Here is a 15387-nt window from a genome sequence, read left to right as displayed (position 1 = left end):
AAAACACTGGACTCTGTTATGATTTGAGGGCTTTTCGGACTGAAGGACCGTTATCGTCGCCCACATAACCCTAGTCCGACCGTCCGGTAAAGAAGTCTCCCGCCGGTGGGATACTGTCAAAGTCGAGTACATTCAGAGGATGTGGTCACTGTAGCAGCATTAGCTCCCCTGTGTATGAGTCCACGGAACTAGAGAGGAAAACCTCTGAAAAAACCCTCTCCCAACTACAGAACGGCCAGGGATTTGAACCCCGAATCTCTCCAATTTAAACCGGTGGCGTCTCTCACGCGGCCACGGTAAATAAATAAATTATCTGACCTTTAGGGGTGCAAGTCCAAGACTCATCTTTCTCCCATCTGAATAGCAGGCACCTACACATGGGTTGGTAAGGCTGATCAACAGACTTGTCAAGTATCGAGTTACCGTACCCCTTTGCTGATCGGCCTCCACTTGCGAATCCAGAAGTGTACGGGTGTACGGTGGGGGGTGCGGAGAAACAGAAAAGTCGCGAAGGGAAGGATGCAGCTGCAGCCGGCTTAAGCTACGGTTTCTTAGAGAAGTGCGCCGCGCACAACTCACAGTAAGTCGTGCGCTGCGCACAACCGCGTAAATCAGTTGATACTGATGGAAGCATTTTCTTAGAAAAAGCCAACAATGCGTTCAGCTGAACCTTTTCTAAGAAAACGCTTCCATCAGTATCAACTGATTAGATTTACGCGGTTGTGCGCAGCGCACGACTTACCGTGAGTTGTGCGCGGCGTACTTCTCTAAGAAACCGTAGCTTTAGACGTCGATGGAATGCTCTCGCATTTGCGTAACAACGAGGGTAAAAACTGCAGAGAAAGCCCTCGTCAGAGCCGAAGAAGAAATGGGGGAAACGCTATAAAACTTATAAAAATTAACCCGGGACTGAAATGGAATGTGAAACATACTCGGAAATGTTCGGTTATCATTTGTTAAAAAACTGCGCTTGTCCACCGAGATCTGTAACAAAAAACATCGGGAGATTTCGAGAGGGACAGGAAGTGATGTTTACGCTTCAGTCTTGTCCTGTCGTACAAGAACTCCCTGATGGTTGGAAGATTTGCTTCCCCGATGGAGTTGAGCATTTCTGACGAACCAGGGTGCGTTGAAGGCCGCCCGGAGGAATTTATTTTGCACGACTTGCAGTTTCTGGAGTTGCGTGTTGGGCACGTTACCCCAGACCGCGGCACCGTATATCATTGCCAATCTAATTATCGTTCGGTAGATTGTTATTTTGTTCTTTGTGGACAACTTGCTTCGCCCCCAAACCAGCGAATTAAGTTTTCCACAAACAATCTGAGCGCGAGTTTTCGCGATTCCGAGGTATTTTACTTCGGTTTTCCACGGGATGGCTCGGTCGAAAATGACGATTTCGCCGGCCGGTCAGTGAAGTCACCGGGTAAAGAGAATTGCACTGCTCTTGTCTGGATTCACGTCGATTCGCCATAAGCGAAACCATGTTTCCAGATTTTCTACAGCGCTTTGGAGCCGCTGAGTCGCGAGTTCTGGGGACCACGAGCGCATGAGTATTGCAGTGTCGTCTTCAGACAACGCGATCTTTGTTCCGTCGGATTTGGGGATGTCGGCAGTGAAAATTGCGTACAGAGTCGGCGAAAGCACCGTGCCTGCTTTGATTTTGTGTTTTTCGGTCACGGTGCTCGGTCAACCGTGGACCGTAAGGGTGCTCTCCTAAAGAACCTCCCCCGCTCATTCTGTTGTCGCTATTGGTCCCCACTTATCCGTAAATATGCAGCTCTTGCCGAAAACAGTCAGGCTTAGTTAAGCCTGGCTACCCCTACCCGCTTTTTCGTTTGTTTCCAAAACATCAGAGACAGTGCAACCCTTACCAGTGCGCCGACCTCTCTGAACGCGGCAATCAGGTCGCCCGTCTACTCGTACAATCGGTTCTTATTGGAATCACTTCGATATAAGCAGACATCCCACTCGTCACCGGAACCGACAATGGTCAGATTTCAGACACAAGCAGTCCTGGTGGTAACAAATTGGCGCCCAACGTGGGACCTTCTTTTGACAAGCCGTCGAAGACTTCTTTTTTTAGCTGATCTCCGCAACCGGAGTGACAACACGAGCTCGCTCCCGTCTAATAGAATCGACAAGTATGGAGAAGGAACCCCTAGCCATCGCCACCGACAGGACCCCGGCAGGTTCAGTCCTTAGCGATAAGGCCATCGCTACTGACACGGCGTCGGTTGCGAGTATCATCCCCACGGTCGTGCTCCGAGGCAAGGAGTACCTACCGACGTTCGGTGGCGATCCCGACGAGGACCCGGAAGCATTCATGGCCGAAGTCCGGGAGTTCTTCGCCGCGCCCCAGAACGCCTCGTTGCTGGAGCGGGTGAAGGTCCGCCTAGGTCATAGGCAACTGCAGGGCCGAGCCACAAACGCTAACGAATTTTTCCTAACTCGATACAGATGTATTTCGGACTTGGAGGAGCGACTCCGGGAAGAATTCGGAGCGGATGCCAACTTCGCGGAGGTCTACGAAGAGTTAAGAAGGGTTACGCTCAGGTGGGAAGAATCAGTGGAGGTTATCTTCGCAAGAAAGACTGCCCTGTATCGGCGACTGTTTCCGGACGCGTCAGAAGCGAGGTTGGTCAAAGAGTTGATCAACCAGATGCCCCCACAAGCGTGCGACCCTGGTCGCCCAGTGCCCACAGCGGGTGGTGGATCTCAAGCGCGCCGCCAAGGAAGTTCTCTCGTATTCGCGGCCCACCAGGAAGCCGGAAAACTGGCGCAGGAGCGACAGCAAATCTCCGTCGCGATTCGAGCCTCAATTTTGTCCGACAACTAGCGCCCTTCCCAGAATCAAGGTTAGCATTGGCCAGCGGACGTTCCACGCTATCTTGGACTCTAGAGTGATGTGTAATTTCGTCTCTGGTCGTCTTTTTCTGCCCCGGCAGATTTTCTAAACAAATCCTGGACATAGCCAGCTCCCTCAACTCCAGCCTGCGCAGCAGAGATTAAACCTATGAGAACGTCACGTTCTTGATCGTGGACGAACTCCGCGACGGGCTTCAATGGCTGCGGGACTCCAGGGCCAGTATGGACTTCACCTTGGAGTGCGTCCGCCACGGAGTCACCAGCCGTCACACCATCTACTGGAACCGGGAACGACCATGGAGCGCCAAGACCGACGTGTCAGAGACTGTAGTACCCAGCCACGGGTTTCCGCCCTCATTCGCTCGTGGCTTCCGAGACATTGTTCGCGAGTGTATTAAATGAACAAGGTGCTACCGCGACAGTGCGCGTCGTGACCCACATTATTAGACTAATTTAGGAAAAACCCTTCCACATCTAACCCTACCACCTGTCAGAGGACAAAAAGCGTGACCCTACGAGTGCGTGAATGAAATGCTAGCAACTGGGGTAAAACAGTGATTATTATTGGCCGATGGTGTTGATGAAAAAGAAGGACTGAACGGTGCAGTTTTGCATGGACTGTAGACATTTGAACCTGTTAACCAAGGACGAGGCAGCACCCCTGCCGCGGATGCAGGAGGTGTTACGCGATTTCGGGACCGCTACGGTGTATTCGTCGCTCGACCTCAAGTCCGGTTACTGGCGTCGAAAAGACGAAATATGGTTTAAACCATAAATTAACAATACATTTGTATTATATTTTATTATTATCCTCATTAAAAATAGAAAATATATTTTGTAACGAAAATATAATAAAGGGTGTTTTTTAAAATTTGGCGTCGAAGTAGGCGTTGGAGAGTCGATTGAGAGCGCACCACTCGTGTAAAAACGTAAGATTTGAACAGCTGATCCGTGATCCGTAACCTGTATAGTGCGTTCACAATCGACAGTTCAACGCTTACTTCGACGCCAAATTTAAAAAAACACCCGTTACATAAGAACACAAGCATTAGGTGTACAAAACTTGCATTGGTAAAAATGTTTCTTTAACAATATTTATCGAGTTTTATTATTGTAGCGCTAAAACTTACAAAGATAGATAAAGTTCGTCCAGACAGAGATTAGGAGATTTTAAATTGTAGATTTGTAACCCAACGTTAAAAAATGCACTAGAATACATTAATTGGAGCATAATTTCAGGACAAAAATATTTCTGGTTGAAGAGTATATTTCAAATTTTACGTGCGCTGGATAAAATCCATGTAATACCCCAAGTAAAATATCCTTAAATATAATAGGATCATTTTCATAATTGATGCTGGAAAATAGTATATTATGTTATGAGGAGCAAAAATGAAGTTTTATGTGCTGCGGCTGGCAGATTGGCTGCCGAACGCAGTGAGGCAGACAAACCAGCCAAAGTACATAAAACCATTTTTGCTCCGAATAACATATATACTATTTTTTCTTCAAACCTTCATAACAAATTATTTAAGACATGTTAAGAAACCTGGTAGGAATTTCAAATGATTTAGCTAGTTTACTTTACTGCCGCTCATCAGCGGAGATAATAACTTCACGGACGCCCTCAGCGGAGATAATAACTTTATCTGCCGCTCGTCAGCTCGTTAGATGCCATGACAATGACACTTTAGCATTATCAATGCAACAGGATAAAGTCATAATTTACGGACGTTTGAAGAAAAAATCATTTTTTGACAAAAAGTGGATCATGTGTTCAGTTAATTTCGCATTTGATTACGATTAATTTAATTTCGCTTCAGTAAACTGGCCCTAGGTAAAGTAAACTAAGTCGAGAGACGATAGTAGTTTTGTGATCGAATGCCCAGATGCTGGATTGAAAACAATGTAAATCATGGGTACCTAATAAATATTTGCAAATTCTCTGCTTCTCACGTTCGGATCCGACTGTTCTCACAGCCTCTCTGGACACGTGCAAAAAATCTGTACCCGGTTTGTTTGAAAAATGAAAATAAAAACCCAACCGAAGTCGAATAATAATAATTATTTGAATTAAAATGTGTGTGCGTTATCTGCATTCTGCACTGCATTATTTTATTTCCACTATCGCCTGTCGCCACTCACGGGCGCCAGATGATAAATTCATTTCAATTGTGGCGTCTTTAATTGTTTTTTTTTTCTACTTTGTAACTGATTCGCGTTATTTTGGTTTCAAAGAACAATCCTTTACTAATCTTAAAACTCGAAACTGAAAACAAAGTAATAATTAGGACCCGGATTTTAGGTAAAATGGACTAGATAGCTACTTTTATTTTTAAGGCACATGTATGAAACGTCTATTTTAATTTTTAACTGCCTGACCTGAACATGTCTAAAATAACCAAAAATTCGATTTTATATTTTTTCTACAACCGTCAAAAAAACGTGACATTTATGCATCGTTATCAAGTCGCAAAGTATGTCATTTTTGATAGTGAAAAAATATTTGTCAAAAAGTTTCCTTGGTTGCTAAAATAGTTCTATTTTAGCACCCAAGGAAACTTTTTGACAAATATTTTAGCATCCAAGGAAAATTTTACAAAAATTTAAAAATTCAAAAATTTTAAAATGCGGTTGTAGAAAAAATAGTGTTTGTATTTCGTGCGAAAGATGATTGTTTTGTTGGCGCATTCGAATGAGTTTGAAGTCTCGACCTGGCGGTCTCGACCAAAAACTCATTCTCATGCCCCAACAAAAAACATCATTTTGCGCACTTAATACAAAAATAACTATTTATTCCCACGGTTTTTTCCCAATATTCGAATTTTGCGAAACGCATAACATCTGTTTGTAATTTAATTAAAAAATGATCCCACTGGTACGTTGTGTACCGGCAAAATAACAAGGGAGTAGATAAGTACCTCAATAAAGTTTACAATGCTTTATGATTGAGAGAGAGAGAGAGAGAGGTGTAATTATGCAAATTTGCAAAAATGTGCAATCTGTAGTAACAATAAGAGCAACTTTACTTTGTGGGTGTCATTTTCTAAATAGTAAAAATATAACATTAACCACGCCCTCTGAAATTTAGTGGGAAACGTACATATAGGACTACAAAATTAAAAAATCTCATTTATCGTTTCAGTTTTAGGGGTGTCCAAAACCACAATTTATAATGATTCATGAATCTAATTCCCATTGTAAAATGTATTTTGTGTTGCGTTTAGACTTCGTCAAGCTCGTACTCTTACGTGCAACACGTTGTATATTATGCATAACATACTCGATAACATATTATCATGCATATAAATTTTATAATTAAAAAATATATGCTTTCATTCATTTCAATAACCGAGTTAAAAATTTGATAATTCAGTATTATTTATAAATGTTTTTAAAAAGTTTATTTAACCGTATGCTCTTTGACAATTTATGTATGTAATAAACTAGGCAAAAATGAATAGGGAATTCCACAATTTTTCTTGGAAAGCAAAATAATTGCCCCAATCCTCCCCCGTATTCTTAAACACTAGATAAATTGAAAATGTTACAGGTACTTGAAACATTACATTTAATGTGTATATCTAAAACATTTCATTACAAATTTTAAACTACATATATTTATAAAAAATTCAAAAAATGAATTTTGCCTAGTTTATTTTCTATACTTTGTACTCTAGTATTTATGATACAAAACTTATTTAAAATACACCCTATATAATAAATATTCTTTCTCGTTTTATATAATAATTATACAAAAAGAAACAGTAACATTGTACTGTAAAAAAGTTCGTTTGTTTAAAAAAATAATAAATTTTTTCGCTTAGTGCGAGGGAGTAAAGCAAAATTGTCCACTACTCTCCTTTTATAACATTCTCAACAGCACCGCTCACAACCACACCGACCACAATGATGCCGTAATAGTATTTTTGTAATATCTAGTTGCGAAAGGTTGCTTTTCGTACTGTTTGTTACCATATAAACCTCTTAACGGCTGCAGTCCATTAACAGGTATTTACTATTGTGGGGCACCCTGAATTATTAGAAATCTGTATGCCACCAGCAGATGTAGATCAGATCGAAGATGATGATACACTAACCCCTTGGATCGACTGTTAACTTTTTCTCCACAGAATCTTCAACGTAGCATTCGCGACTGATAAAACCATTTCCATTATTCATTACAATATATGAATCAAGTCAGCACTTACTGAGAAATGCCACTTTTTTCCTTTATTTCTTTATCGATACAATGGTCCAAAACGAAGACGGCGTAAAGGATTGTGACAACTCCTGAACATACGCAAGGATCACTTGTTCATTAACACTCTTCATATTCTTGTCGCCACTCCACGAATTCAGCTTTATCGCCATTTCGCAGCCAACAACGATGAGCTGGCTTGCTCTGCGCCCATCCGGACATCTTTGGCAATATTTCGTTCGCAATTTTGTATTGACTCCATTGCTTTATTTTTAACGGAAGGTTAAACGTTGAACAAATTTAACAAATAACTTTGGAACTTTTTTCATAAGCAACAGTTCACATGACGACGTCCTTGCACACTTATTAATCATTCGGTTTTTTCGATGACTTTGAAAAAATATATTAAAAAAAAATAATTGTGAACGAATCGTAAAAATATTACAAAAACTGTACAAAAATTGTACAATACACGTCCGTTAGGGCCTTTGTTGCCTCGCCAATATTATTCGACTCGTTCTTCGAGCTCGTCTCACAAACTCCCTGGCTCTTCAGTAAAGGCTATCCTAACGGACTCCTACTGTAAAATACTATTTTATCACACTTTTTCAAAAATAACTTTCTCTTCGGTCCTAATTGGTGATTACTTCATATCCATGAGAAAATTTCTTCATAATTGAGCTTGTTAGATATTCGATATCTCCTCCATTAAATATACTTGACAACATCGATGACAATTCTTCTATTCTGTTCCACCATACGAGTATTTCTTTAGTAACGTTATAAGAAAAACGTGTTCGCAAAAACAAATCCAAAATCCTAATTATATCACAAAAGCTTTTCATCTTCTGAGGAAGTAGTTCTTATTCTGAACTTTTTTGGAGGCACTGGAGGCGGCGACTTCTTTTCCTTCTAAAAATTCAAAATTTGCATTAATTGACGGTATTTCTTCTGTGAAATATGTCAAAAGACAATTAAATCAGTACCTCATATTTTATTACAACGAGGACGTACACAAATTGCAACTTTTTTTTATGGACTATGTTATATAAGTTTGTCCTAAATTCATAAATTCTACTTGAAATCTACCAGTAGAATTTTTTAGAGTTAAGATGATAATCACGTGATAGATAAATCATACATATGTACGTTTACAAATGTTATCTGTAAAATCAGACAGATATTTAAGTTTAAATGTGGGTTAAGAATCAATTTTATCTCAATAAAAAGTGTAAATAAAATAAGACATCGCTGATACGTGTAGCTACTTTAATGATTACTTTTGCTAATAATAATAAACTATGTACGTAGGATTTGTTTGCAAGGAAAAATAAAAAATTAACTTAATTCTCGAAGTTTTAAACCTTACCTCATTCTTTACTGAAAATGTTTCAAAGTATTGTTCCTTCACGGATTGAGTTGACGATTCTTCACTTATTGGTATCACCGTTAAATATGCCCTCTCAACATAATTTTCGGGAGAAACTTCCACTTGATCCTTTTCATTTTTGTTGTTTGGTACATAAAGTTTGCTGAACTTTCCCTCAATATTTTTTTGTTTTATGTTCTGCAAAAACACACACTTATTGGTTTTCAATTATTTATGATTTAAAAAATATCAGACTTGTAACAAAATAATCTGAACTCTAATTTAAATATGGAATCATTCTTTCTACTCCTCTCTGGTTGTGGTACATAATTTTGATAAATACAGTTTTTCAGGAATTGACACCCTCTATTGTCAGTATCGCCAGCATTGCTTCAGTTATTTTTTTTTGTATTTCAAACGACCGAAACGTTCGTTTCAGATTATTGTAATTTTTTCTCCCAAACATTTAACATTCATCACTCTTTTAATTACTATGACATTTATTCAAAGAAGCTTCATTTCTTTAGTTAATCTTCTAATATCATTCTAATCTCTCAGATTTGGTGACAGTGCAGACAAAATTAAGCATTTCAAAAAAGGCTAAATAAATCTGCTAGGAAGTAAGTAATTACCACTCGAGATCTCGTGACAGACACAGACGTAATCTATTTAAATTAATTAATATTTAAAAAAAATCACCTAGCGAAGGTATCTTTCGCTTCTATCAATAAAATAAATAAATCTAAAAATACGTATGCTGTAACTCATTTCCAGGATTTCCACAGATCACAAATTGTCAATTCAGTCTATACAATATACAAAGTGATCAACAAGAAAAGTATGCTACCTCATCTTTTGCTTTATCAAAACGTTTGTCTTGGCTTAATCATACACATAATATACTTGCTATACACGTCGTTTTATTTGTTGCCTCCCTCTCAAAAAATCATTATTAATTAATTAATTATTAAGTAACTTAACATGAACAACAGAATTGGTCAGTTTAAATTGCTTCTTTCCTAATCGCTATTTAAGATAGATTTTTCCTATTATTCCCAGAAGATGATGAATTCACCGTATTATTTTGGTCCGCCAGTTCTGAGAGACCCTGTATATACGGCAATATTTTCTGAATGTGTAGTAAAAAAAAAAAGTTGTTATCTTTAATAACAAACAAGTTATGGAGCTTTTTCGCAACTCTGGGACACCTGTATACTGGCATTTGTACTGCATCAAATTAATTGTTTATTTGCTAAAAATGTAATGATGCCGAATAAAATAGTATACAAACCTCGCTGCGAATGTGTTTCATTCCTGTCTCGAGCATTAGCTCACGTCGACTATGCCTTGGTAATAGTAGATTACATACCAAGGTGGGAAGTGTTTCATTCGTGTCGAGAACTAAGATAGCTTTTTAAGGTTAACGACGACACCGTTGCTTTTTTTTTCTTTGACAGTTCACTGCAAAATCTGGTTACTAGTGGCGTCGCGTTTGGTAATAAAGCTGGTAAATTATCCGTTCTTACAAATGTAAAATGTTGCTCTTGTTTATTTTATTAATTTTCTCCATTCTCAGATAATAATAATAAAATGTACAATTATAATTTCAACATGTAAAATTCATGAGGTATGATTTATTATAAAGTATCGTATGAGACCACAAATTGTCTACGCCCCTGCATTGAACATTTATTTGAATACGATTACCCTACGACATGACCGATAATTTACAACGCCTGCCCTGATTTGTTTTCTTTTTGAACACTTTGTACACTGATGTATACACTACCTACATTTAAGGTGTAATATTTTTTTTTATCTGAGATGACTCATGTATATATAAACGTCTGCATTAGTCACAAACAAACACACTGAAATAGCAGATTATCTGGTCACAAACTAGATTACAGAATTTTCTGCGCATTTAATGTAAATATATATTTTTTATTATACCTGAATCATAATCCCTGTTTTTGATACTAAAATGCGTGCGAAAAAGGGCCTTTAAAACACTAAAGCTTTAAGGGTTGCTTAGATAACAACAAATTCACCTACATTTTGAACAATGATAAATAGACAATTTATGATAGCAACGAAACAACAACAATTAACCATTTCTATATCAACGATTAATGACACATATTATCTTCGGAAAAGGTATTTCAGTTTACTTTTTTGTTATAATTTTCAGATTGTAGTCCAAGTATAATAAAAAATAGCGTATGATACACGTTTATAAGGGCTTTAAAGCACTTGCGACGTTAAAAGCACTCCGCTACGCGTCGTGCTCTTAAACTCGTCGCGCGTAATTTAAAGGCTTCCTTATAAACTTGTATCATAATATACTATTATAATCGAACTTGCGAAATTAGCGAAATTATTTATTATAAACTATCAGTTCAGATTTTAAGGTGCTTGTTAAAGAAAACAATATTTTTAAATTTAGTTTTCTTTCCTTTTCAAAATCATGTTGCGTTTCAAGTCAAAACACTGTTTTTGAGCAAATTGTAAATGTCTTCTCTCAGCGACGTTGCTTAAGATTGTTAACGTCACCACAACGATTTATAAAATCACCTTACATTTGACTTGACTTTACAATGTCAATCTTCTGTGAGTCAACCCAAATTTGCATAAGGGAACTATTCAATGAGTTCAAAGCATCAGTTTCTAACAGTAAATATGTAGAGATTTCAGATTGTTTGTGTCTTCTCTGAGTTATTCTCTAGTAAAAAGTACAGGTCGGTGTTCAATTCCAGTTCCTCTAAACACGGAGTAGGTATCAAAAATTTGGGGATAATTTACGAAAACTAAACCTAAACTTTTTAACTGAAGCCATGCCTTGTGTGCAGAGGCCCCATAGGAATTGATGTAATTTAATTTCGTTATGTGTCTAAGGGCCGGTTTCACCAACGTGAGTTAAATTTCACTACAGATTAAAATATACGGAAAACATTGTTATAACAATAGGTAACTAAGGTAATGAAACATTTTAACCTACATTTAACTTTAACTGGCGTTGGTGAAACCGGCCCTAAGTAAAATGTCATTAGAAAAGTAATAAGTGTCTTGGTGTTGCATGTTGGATGACATATGACGAGCATAAGTAACTCACCTGCTGCCAAAGCGACCTCAAATTCTCTGGACAATTACTCTTCGGCCTAAAACTTTTGGGCGACAAATAAGGAGTACTGGCACTAATCCTGACGTCATCTTTCTCCTCTTTAAAATATTTCAGGTGATCGGCTGAACCAAACGAACTACTCGTTTCCGAATTCCCCTCTAATATATACGACCTGTGCTTTTTTGAAGGTCCTAGATATTCTGCGTAGGTGTCGTCTGAATCAAATTCTGTTTCTGTTGATTGGGGTCGTACTTTTTCCCCGATAACTTCATAAACATGTTTACTAATAACGGTGTAATTTTGTATAGAATCGTACATTTTTGCATCTTTCTCTTTTATTTTCCTTTTCAACTGCGTCATAAAATAATTGCAAATGTCGACAGCTTGCATTCTTGAATTGCCTTTATGAACATTGGTCAAAGTGTTGGCAGTTTGATCGAGGATCGTTTCGTACTGATGACTAAACACTGTACCATCATCTTCATGCGCATGAATTGCGCAAATATCAATGTTCTTCTTTGAAGATGATTCGTTGTTTTTCTTATGTGAAACTGAGGTACTTGTGATCCCATCATATATACTTTCCACATTTGGACGCCTTGACTTCAAAGGAGTCGAATGAATTTTACGTAAAGTTGTTGCTTCAGGCGGAATGTCTTCAATTTCGGAGCCTATATCTTTTATTTTCGTTATCAATTCTTTTAAAAAAGTATTGTAAATGTCGACATCTTGTATTCTTGAATTGTCCTTATAGACATCCGTCAAGGTGTTGGCTACTTGCTCCAGGATCGTTTCATATTGATGACCAAACACTGTACCAATATCATCATTTTCATGCGAATAAGTTGCGCAAGCATCAATGTACTTCTTTGAAAATGATTCTTTGGTTTTCTTCTGTGAAACTGAGGTACTTGTGATCCCATCATATATACTTTCTACTTTTGGACGACTTGGTTCCAAAGGAGTCGAATGAGTTCGACGTAACATTGATTTTTCAATCGTAATGTCTTCAATTTCGTAACACATGTTGCTTACGCGCTCAGTGCAATTTCTCACACTGTCATCTGAAGCATCAGAACATTCAACATAATTTGTGCGTTTTCTTAATTGGTAAACCCATAAACCCAACACAAATGTGGCAACCGTTGTCAAACTTGCATAAACAATTAATGGGATTGTGAATTTCCAATCTTGTATCATGTTTTTCAAACATTCTTCATTACACATAACTGCAAGAAATGAACAATTTAGTTTTTTTAATAAAATAATATTCTAACAGATTAGAGCAACATATTTTTTCAGGAAAACTTTGAGATATTATGAAACTCTCGTAATCTTTATTAAAACGTGGCAAGAACCAAATATTATTATATTTGTTGCGTATTTTGCAACTCTCTAGATTAAATTTATCTATCACCTTGCTCGTTTTCAAGATTGATATACTCGTAATACAGTATCCTTTATTCACTTTCCTGTTGACGAGGCGGTAAATGTATAATGCATTAAGCGTGAAATGTAAATATCGATATGTGATTTTTGCTAATCAGCTTAATTTTACAACATAATATAAAAACTTACTGGAAAAAAATATAAATAGATGTAGAATCACTTATCAGTTATCACACATCATACGACGAATCACATTTCCCACAACACTAAGTTAACAACTTCAGAAACAATCACACTAAGCGATAAATGTCAAGTCTGTGATGAATGCAAAAATACATTCGTACCTTCTCAAGTATGGCTCACGATAAATAAAAATTTATATCTACTGTGTATTAAATTTATATGTTAATCTAATGTATCTAATCAAGAATTTATCTATCACCAATATAAATTAAACTGTACTGCTTCCACAATTTTCAAGATAAATAGAATCGTTTGAAGTAGGTCATACCGATTCAATTCAACTTAATCAAAAATACCGTCGGCAAATTTTTTGAAATTTTATTGTTAACGGTTTAAAAATAGTTATCACAGGCTTTTCACGTTATTTAAACTCTTCTTAGAACATACTTTAATAATTGTTTAGATATGTTCACATATGTTATTTTTTATTTAGTTTATACGGTTCGTAAAGTTCGGAATAAATTCGATAAAGTTGTAAGTATTAATTTCTGAGAAAAATCCGCGAAGAGGTCAACTTTGTTTTTAAAAAGTGCATGTTGTACAGTACGTTATTTAAGTTGACAGCTTGTCGTCTCCTAATAATGACGTCATCAATAATTTTTTTAAATGACAACCCTCACTTTTTTCATCTTTTTCTGGTAGAACTTCTTAGTATTTAAACGACTAATGAAAAAAATTTAGACCTTACATAACAATTTTTTTGAGAAAATGATACATTTTACTTAAAAAATTTAACTTAATTTTTAATGTAAAAATTTTAATTGACCTCAAACAAACATCTCAGGTTAACAATAAAATTTAACGCAAATCTTGAAATTGCCTCCCGCCAACTATTTGGCACTCACCCACACTTTGTACACTGCGCTCAATAATGTCAGGGCTTATTTGTTCCGTTTCAGTGCGAATTCTCTACCCAAATCGTTCTAAATTGTTTGGTCTATTAAAATAAACCTTCCATTGTAACTAAATCTATTGAAAAAAAAAATATGTTAAAAATTAAATTAAATTTTTTGTAGTAAAACTTGTCATTTTTCAAAAAAATTGTTATGTAAGGTGTCAATTTTTTTCATTGATCGTTTAGCTAGTACGAAGGCGTACCAGAAAAATAAGAAAAAAATGGGGGTTGTCATTTAAAAAAAATAATGATGACGTCATTATTAGGAGATGACAAACTGTCAATATAAGCAAAGTTCTGAACAATATGCACTTTTTAAAAACAAAGTTGACCTGTTCAAGTATTTTTCTCAGAAATTAATACTTACAGTGTTATCGAATTTATTCAGAACTTTACGAACGCACTGTATGTAATTAGTTTAATTCTTGTATGTAATCTAATCTAGACACAAATTTGGTCAAAGACGCAGTAATTAGTGTGTCTTTTCCATAGCATGCTAGTTGTTTAGTCTTGTGATTAAACAATTGTAAATATTGTGATGTTAGAATTAGGTCAAAAAAAGTGAAAGCGTTGGCTCAGCCTACGCGGAGCAGGGGGAGGTATACTCCGTACTCTGGTAGATTGCACGTTTTTTGACAGAAGACAGACACAGAAACCGGTTTGGCGGGAATTAATCTGCAGGGATACAATGGTTTTCTACATAACGTGAAACAATTGAGATGGAAAGTTTAATATTTTTCACTGCTTTATGTTTTGGAACTAGAATTTAAAAACGTGCAATCTATCACCGTACGGAGTTATACCTGCGCGTACTTTACCTGTGTCCCAGCACTCGGTCAAATACCAGGGCAAAGTGAGTTTAAACCAACTCAAATAAAGTACATTCGCTGATGAAAACTCTCATCGGTGACAAAACACATTCATAAAATAGGTACTGCTTTTTAAAACCTGATATTTTACTTATCAAATACTGCAAGGTTATATGAAAATAAAAAAGAAAATTCCACCAAAAGAAAACTGAATTATTATTAGTTGGATGACCATTAACTGTTTTACAGCGTGATCAACAATGACTGAGTCTGTTGGCAATGAAACAATTGACAAGCATTGTTGTTTTTTCTCTCGTAAATTAACTTGAGACGACATTAATAGTATATTATTATGATACGAGTCAAGAAGCATTTTGTAGCACGCACGGGTTTAGGGCAAGAGGAGCTTGCGAGGAGTGCTATAAAGGAGTAAGTGCTACAAAATGCGTTATAAACGAGATATCATACACTATTTTTTCTACTTTGCACCTTTTA

At 36.9% G+C, this 15387-nt stretch overlaps 1 protein-coding gene across 2 annotated transcripts; it reads right to left on the bottom strand.

Moving 5' to 3' along the window:
- Nucleotides 1-6254: 6254 nt before the first annotated feature.
- Nucleotides 6255-13566, bottom strand: LOC138132845 (uncharacterized). Of its 2 annotated transcripts, XR_011160197.1 has the most exons (5): nucleotides 13135-13566; nucleotides 11548-12785; nucleotides 8436-8633; nucleotides 7077-7978; nucleotides 6255-7021 (listed from the first exon to the last, which is right to left on the bottom strand). XR_011160197.1 is itself a non-coding variant. In XM_069050517.1 (4 exons), exons 2-4 carry the CDS (start codon nucleotides 12781-12783, stop codon nucleotides 7895-7897), a joined length of 1518 nt encoding a protein of 505 aa, XP_068906618.1. In that variant the 5' UTR covers nucleotides 12784-12785; nucleotides 13135-13566; the 3' UTR covers nucleotides 6255-7894. The 2 variants fall into 2 exon arrangements, 1 of the variants encoding a protein (XP_068906618.1); XM_069050517.1 differs by having other exon boundaries at nucleotides 6255-7978.
- Nucleotides 13567-15387: the final 1821 nt, after the last annotated feature.

Source organism: Tenebrio molitor, chromosome 6 (assembly GCF_963966145.1).
Source record: "Tenebrio molitor chromosome 6, icTenMoli1.1, whole genome shotgun sequence".
NCBI lineage: Eukaryota > Metazoa > Arthropoda > Insecta > Coleoptera > Tenebrionidae > Tenebrio > Tenebrio molitor.
This window is presented reverse-complemented; position numbering and strand designations above follow the sequence as displayed.